Source organism: Mycetomoellerius zeteki, unplaced genomic scaffold (genome assembly GCF_001594055.1).
Source record: "Mycetomoellerius zeteki isolate Tzet28-1 unplaced genomic scaffold, Tzet1.0 scaffold145, whole genome shotgun sequence".
Taxonomy (NCBI): Eukaryota; Metazoa; Arthropoda; class Insecta; order Hymenoptera; family Formicidae; genus Mycetomoellerius; species Mycetomoellerius zeteki.
The window spans coordinates 1,437,915-1,445,609 of record NW_017256393.1 but is presented as its reverse complement, the minus strand read 5'-3'; the positions used below and the strand labels follow the sequence as shown (position 1 = coordinate 1,445,609).

The 7,695-nt window shown below is 32.9% G+C and overlaps 1 protein-coding gene across 1 annotated transcript; it reads left to right on the top strand.

The window, feature by feature from the left end:
• The first annotated feature begins 238 nt into the window (after nt 1–238).
• Nucleotides 239–7,381, top strand: CoRest (REST corepressor). The gene is made up of 10 exons (XM_018462528.1): nt 239–778; nt 1,604–1,672; nt 2,517–2,591; nt 2,670–2,884; nt 4,013–4,195; nt 4,883–4,993; nt 5,486–5,574; nt 5,941–6,115; nt 6,474–6,788; nt 7,239–7,381. Exons 1-10 carry the CDS (start codon nt 676–678, stop codon nt 7,320–7,322), a joined length of 1,419 nt encoding a protein of 472 aa, XP_018318030.1. The 5' UTR covers nt 239–675; the 3' UTR covers nt 7,323–7,381.
• Nucleotides 7,382–7,695: the final 314 nt, after the last annotated feature.

The window sequence follows — 7,695 nt, the reverse complement described above, 5'->3', positions numbered from 1 at the left end:
TGCATCCGATTTTCATCGTACGACGAAAATCGAATGCACTGTGAATCCAGCAATAGTGTCCAATGTGCAGTAGGCATACGCGTCGCACATCGCGTTTATGTATGTATCAGAGCCATTAACATGGAAAATATCAATCCATGTAAACGTACCTTTAGTCTTCCAGGCTAAAGACTAAAATCGACTCGCGAGTCGCGAATCAGTCTCGTATACGCGTGTCCACTGGTTCACGGCATTATTCGAGGATACGAATCGGTTTTGTCGCTGCTGCACTGATTTCAGACTTTTAAACGGAAGTGAGAGAATTTTGCGTGAAGGAAACGGAAACGGAAGACACGACAGCTTCATTCGGTGCTCACTTTCTTCGCGAGTCGTTACGAGAAATTTGGCCAAGCCATTTTTTTCCCAAGCGCAACGCCGACCAATGAGGTCGCGCGTGGTAGCCGGCCATTTTACTTTCGCTACGATCGCGCGAAACGAGAACTGAAGAATCTTGGTCGAATTCTTCATACCGTCATGCAGTTTTGAGAAGAATCGTGAACGTGAGCAGTTGGGTTCTGATTCAGACGCATTCACGAAGGACTTCATCGCATCTCGCGTCCTGCTTACTGCAGCACCGACGAATCCGCGCGATCTGACGCGTTGCGATTCCCGTCCGACGAGAAAATTTACGTCGCGATGGTCCTGGCAGAGAGAAATTCGGAAAATGTGCGTAACGGCCGCCGATCGCGAGGCCCCAGCCCTAACGCACAGACCGACTCGTCCAGTGAGGAGGAAGGAGGTACCGTCGATTCTCATCTCGCCGTTAACGCGCGATGTCTCGATTACCGATTATCGGGATGTTTAATCCTACATGAAAAATACTTGAAGGAACACTTTAAGTCAGAATTAATGAACGGTTTCGTACTGAAACACGTAAAAATTGAAATCTTTAAATAACTCCTTATCGTTCAAACGTCACTTTTGGAGTCATAAATATTTTTGAAAATTTTATTTTTTACAAACTTGTGTGTGTGTGTTTCTCGTATAAATGTTTTCTCTAAAAAAATATTCTTATTTAAAGGTGCTGGAGTGATCAAATTATCACATTACAGTCGTATAAAAATCTTCGAATTGACTGAATGGAATAAAAAAATCCTTCTACAGATTAAAGTAGACGCAAAATTAAAAGGTGGTGCAGTGGATTTTATACTAAAATCGAAAGAATGATAAACAATTTTTTAACTTTTTTTTCGATTTTAGTACAAGGTCCACTACGCCATTTCCTAATTTTGCGTTTACTTTAATCCTATAAAAGGATTTTTTATTTTGTTCAGTCGATTCAAAGATTTTTATACGACTGTAATGATATTTTGGTCACTCCAGCATCTCCTTAATAGCGCAATAGAAATATCCCAAGATGATGTTACTACTTTATGCTACATATGGAAATCTCGATGGAAAACTAATTGAAATTAATAAATATATAAATATTTATTAATTTCAAATTTAAAACCTTCCAATCAATCATTATTACTCATTAAAACAAATGCGACAGATATAATTATATTTTTTACCTTTTAATGGTTATACAATTAGTTGGAATACTAAAGTTTTTTTCTTAAAGTTCCAGCAGAAAAGATAAGAGTTGGACGAGATTATCAAGTCGTCGTTCCAGAATTTGTTCCTGTCAATGGTACTTCATGATCTTTATGATACTAAAAATACTAATTTAATCCTTTGAAACATACATTTTTCCAAAAAAGGCCTTTCTTGATCTTTGTTTATTTATAAAATTTACAATAAATAATAAAGACTACTAAACTATTTTTTTAATAGTTCTTTACTTCTAAGACATCAGGAAAATACAAAAAACCAAACCTAAATGCGTCAATTAGAAAATAAACGGCCAAAAACTGAAGAAGTTTAGGTGGTAACATGGGTTACCACCATGCTTCAAAGGGTTAAGTAGTAGAGGCATTACGACTGTCTTATGCACCCTACACTGGAATTTGCTTTCGCGTCCTAGTCCTAGGATCGCCAGGTCTATGAAACATCAATCACGATAAATCAATCAAAAAAAAAAAAAGGAAATTCCACCAATTTATTCATTGCTAGTGCTAAAAATCTATAGTGCATGTAATTTATGCTATAGATCTTCAGTATTGGCAGTGAAATCGGAACGCAGCCTTAAGCCCAGTTTCACAAGTCATGGTTAACTCTTAACCGAGGTTTAATTTATTCTTTATCTCTTTCTAATGCTAGAATTGGAAAGAGACGAGAAATAAGTTGAACCTCGTTAACCGTGAGTTGTGAAACTGAGCTTTAGAGCTCTAGAGGATAGGGACATTGACAATATTACAGACGGAGCAATCAATTTTTGTATGTTTTTGAACGCTCTAAAAGTTATTGATGCCTATTAAAATTTATGTCCCTCCAAATTTTGTGCTCTATGATGGAACGTACCTTTTATGCTCTCGTAACGCCTCTGTTAATTAGTGAGTCATACAAAACTTGCTATTACTTATCGTGTATTTCAGAACGTCGATTGGATCAGTGTCCCGATAGGGCGTTATTAGTTTGGTCACCCACCACGGATATACCAGATCAAAAATGTAAGCTATAAACTTAAGGAAGTCAATTAGTTTGTACAAACAAATATCAAGATGACTAATGCATGTTGTCTTTTTCAGTGGACGAATACATTATATTAGCTAAAGAAAAATATGGTTATAATGGAGAACAGGCATTAGGAATGTTGTTTTGGCATAAGCATAATTTGGAGCGCGCAGTCCTGGATTTGGCAAATTTTACACCATTTCCTGACGAGTGGACGGTTGAAGATAAAGTATTATTTGAGCAGGCGTTTCAATTTCATGGCAAAAGTTTCCATCGCATTCGACAAATGGTGAGTTGATATATTTTGTGATATTCAGATTAAACCAGAAAGCAACATATATGTCTTGTTGCTGGCATGTTGCTTGCTAAGTATGCATTGCTAAGTATATGTTGCTACCAGAATTACAGCAACTGAATCCTCATTTGTTGGCAATTTGATACCTCCACAATAACATTGAGTAGCAATTTGCCAGCAATTTGCCGACAACTTTAAAATCATCATCAAAATTCATACTATTGCCATCATGTTGCCATAATAATATGTAGCATCATACAATGCTATCATATTGTCAACTCACGATAACATTGACGCAGCTGTCTTACTGTCAAACTGCTGGCAATACATATACACATTGTTGTCTGCATGTTTCTACAATGTCGGTATATTCAAAATCGTTGAAGACAAATCTACAGCAAGTTGCCAGCATCATAAGCACACAGATTTGTGCGATTTTGCTGAGACACGCTTTGCTATCTGGGAATTATTAAATTTTTTAATTTGATTTTTATTTATTATCCATTCTATCAACAATTAAAGTTTGAAATGCATCAACATATTGAACTAATTATATTTATTTTCGAAATATTGCAGGATCCTGATAATCTTGTAACATATTTTTAAAAAATAGAGATTTTGAAAATATATATTTATTTAATTCAGTAAAGAAAAGTTATAAAAGTAATTTAATAAAAAAATATTTTAATACAAAATAAAGTACGAAATTGTTTGTCAGCTTTTTGTCGAAAAAAATCTCACTTTAATGTTATTAAATTAAAGAATTAAAAACAATAATTGACCATTATTTATAACTAGATTCTTTTTTATTGACAAAATTATATATAATAATTATATTTATAATTTGCAAATATTTATATGTTACTAGTGTAAATTACATTGCAGATATGTTACTAGTGTAAATAACATTGCAGATGCTTTGAAATAGACATGTACATCAAATATTTCCAAGTTTCATATATGTTTATAAAAAAATATAACTGAAAATTCAAAAAAATTAAGTTTGTATATAATAAAGAAGAAAGAGAAAGAAAAAAGACGTTTAGTTTAGCTCTACATATCAGGATTACATCAAATATTAAAGTTAATATAAATAATTTATCCTCAATAATTTTTCTACAGCTACCTGATAAATCTATCGCAAGCCTTGTGAAATACTACTACAGCTGGAAGAAGACACGAACTAGAACATCATTGATGGATAGGCAAGCACGTAAATTGACGAGCGGCTGCAAAGAAGGCGAAAATGGCAGCGAAAATGGAAGTGAGCTTGGTTCCAACACAGATAGCGAATCTGAAGAAAAAGTAAGGATTCTTTGAAGAAATTTCAACAATATATAAATTTTTGTGCATGCACTCTATTCTAATATAAAAAAAATGTTTTGTTTATTTTTCCTTTTTTGTCGTTTTAACATATAGATAAATATAAAAATACGAAATGTAAAACAGAAAAGAATTAATGTTAAACATAATAATTGTAGAGAATAATCCTATTTGTTTTTTTTTTTTGTATAGTTCTTTATAGTATTCAATATGTTAATACCTCCCTTCTTTCCTTAATTGTGTAATAAATATATTTTTTCGTGTATAAGCTTACTGCCCTGGCTATTTCACACGATTATTTTGCAAATAGATATGCTATCATGGCACAAATTGGTATGAATATAAAGAATCATAACTGGAAACTTGCTATGCATGTTCCAAAAATGTATCCACACGATACCATATTACCATATGATGAAAGCAGGAAAACCGAACTATCTTATTATAATGCCAATGGTGACAAGAGAAGCTAGTAGAGCATTGCTATAAATATCTATATCTACATGTAGGATACAAAATTTATAAGTGAAAAATTTCAAAAAATTTTACAACACCCTTTTACATGATAGTGAAATTTTATTCAATTTATAAATATTTTGCACGTAAAAATAAATAATAATTTAGTTGGACGTTACGTCGATATGTGAACGTAAATGTGGAACGTTCCAGAAATGGACGATCCACCGCGGAATACGTCGTGGAAAGAACCAAGCTGTGCCAGGAAGCCAAGGCACTGATGCTAAGGCCCCATCCGACTCGGAAAACGCCCCTCAGGTTCAGGTACTCAACCTAAACCTTACCCACTCGCATATATAGTATAGTTAGCTTAGCTTTACTACTGTGTTTTGCTATTCTTCAATGTATCACGTGTATTGTTGCTACACTGGCCTATATACATATATATGTGTCCTATTCTCTCGTTAAAAATTCCTCGTGATGTTAAAATTGTAATATTAAAATCGTAATATTAAAATATTCCTCGTGACATCAAAATTAACAGACTAACATTTCACTGAGGAAACAAGGCAGAAAAATGCGAATTATGAAATATTTGGCGTATGGAATTAGTTCGACTAATACCATCATGAACAGTTGAGCGAATTCTAAGAAAATACGAAAATTGACTTGTTGATGAACGGGACATATCACTTTAATGATTTTTTTTAATTTATTCTCAGCACTCGGAGACGATAAATGATAATGAATTAAAAAATAGAAATGGGTAGGGGGGTTATCAAAATTTTTGTTTTAAAAGGGTGTTATGTGTTGTAGGGCTCGTGTAGTAACTGTGGCATCGCATGCCATAGTGTTCGTGCGACGCCCAAGGGACATGCGTGTCATAGCTGCTATCTACATTGGAGGTACAGTGAACGTAAATTAAATGTCAATGCCAATGATCGCAAACAGATAAATCTTATTGTATATAACTCAATAAGCGCCGGAAAGGATATTCATGTGAAAAATAAGTTAGTGAAACTGAATTGACGACTCTTTTTCTAATGTAATGCTTATTTGAAATACCTCTTTTTACAGATAAACGCATTTTTTCCTATTTAAGCAATTAAAAATGATGAATATCCTTGGAAACTCGCTTATTCCGTATATCGTTTTAAACTATATATATCCCTATTAATGATACTTATTTGATCTTAATGACATTGACATACAATATAGACCAGCCTCATGTTTAGATTCTTAAAATCATTCTACGTTTTTTGATGGTTTAGGCGTACCGGTGTAGCAAGACCGTTAACTTCCATGCCGGGTCGTACGAATAAAAGAAAACCACCTCGGGGCTTAGTTGTGAATCACGATGATTTGGCGGCGTTGGCTGGTCAACCAAATCAAGCCAACAACAGTTTGCAAGCTATCGATACTGAGATCGTTAGCTTAAAACGTCAAGTATGTTAACAAGTACAAACGAAAAGCCTATAAATTTATAACGTGTGGATACATTTTTCTTTATTTTTTATATCGTAATAAATCATGAAAGCATATGCAAACGCTTCCATTTGAAACTGTTAATAATTAAAGTATGTGTTACACTGAAGTATTTTAAATAAATATTATAAAGCAGAATAAAAGTCTTGAATGTTAGGATTGCAAACGCAACAATGCTTTCGTGACCAATGCATTTTATCTCTTTAATTAAAATATAATGCATTATGCTATTTATATAATTACCGTTATAGGCTTTAATTCTTATTTGGTGTATATATTGTGTAACTTATAATGCTATATAATTTTCGAAATCGTACAGATACAAGCTAACAAACAACAAGTAAGCGCACTGAAGCGAAAGACAACCGATGGTATCGACCATCTACGGCCACCGGAAGTATCAAGCCGTATAAATGCACGCTGGACAAACGATGAATTACTATTAGCGGTTCAAGGCATTAGAAAATACGGAAAGGATTTTGCCGCAATTGCTGAAGTTATTGGTACCAAAACTGAAGCCCATTTACGATCATTTTTCGTAAACTATCGACGAAGATATAATTTAGATGCAGTACTGAAAGAATTTGAGGCTGAAAATGGTCCCATTCTTATCGACGATGAAAAAGAAGAAAAGGTACAAAATATACATTATATTTTTCGATACGACACAAGTTTTGTTACATAATGTTGAAAGTGTACCAAGAATATTATTTTGATTACTATATTTTTCTCCGTTACATATTATATACAAAATATCAAGATTTAGGGAACATTTTTGTACTGGTCGTAACTATATATCGTAATCTGTAAGAATTGACAAATCACAATCGAGTATTCCTCTCTCATTCAACTGTAAGAGAGGAATACTTGACTGTTAACAGTATTATGATTAGTCAATTTTTACAGATTACAGCATACAATATACGGTTACGACCAATATAAATGCTCCTTAAAAGAAAGGTGCTAAGAAAAAAATGAATTCTAAATTGATCAAAATAAATTTTTATTGAACTTTTAAATTCTTTATACTTTAATCTTCTGTTTAAATCATTGATTTGAGCTAACAATTTAATGAAATTTTTAGATGGATGTTGATCAATCAAATGACACTGCAGAATCATCTCAGAAGGGGAAAGCTTCTACTGGGCCTGGACAAGCTGCTAAATAACAAATGAGTACAATTTTAAATACGAAACGAGAAAAGAATAACTGCAGGTTCAGTGATAACAACCGATAATAGTATATTAATTGATTTTTACCATTTAATTGAATTTTATTTCCTTTTTCTTTAATTATCGTCTCAATCAAGAGTGGTATAGAACAAAAAAAATTTACTTTTAAAAATTCTAATTCAATTACATGATACAAGCTTCTCCAGATCAAAAGTTTAGAAATACTTTTAAAAAATAGGTATTTTTTATTACTTATTCAAATATCCATAACAAAATTTTTTTTAAATTCTTCAAATTTATTAACATTTATTGGATCAAGAAAATTATTGTTAAAAAATACATTGTTGTAGATATTTGAATAAGTAATCC

What these genes read in the sequence shown, in the direction of transcription:
- CoRest (XM_018462528.1), top strand. Translation starts at nt 676, where the DNA reads ATGGTCCTGGCAGAGAGAAATTCGGAAAATGTGCGTAACGGCCGCCGA. An exon ending in TCCATCGCATTCGACAAATG is followed by an intron (nt 2,885 to 4,012) that starts GTGAGTTGATAT and finishes ATTTTTCTACAG; the next exon opens with CTACCTGATAAATCTATCGC. An exon ending in ATAGCGAATCTGAAGAAAAA is followed by an intron (nt 4,196 to 4,882) that starts GTAAGGATTCTT and finishes GGAACGTTCCAG; the next exon opens with AAATGGACGATCCACCGCGG.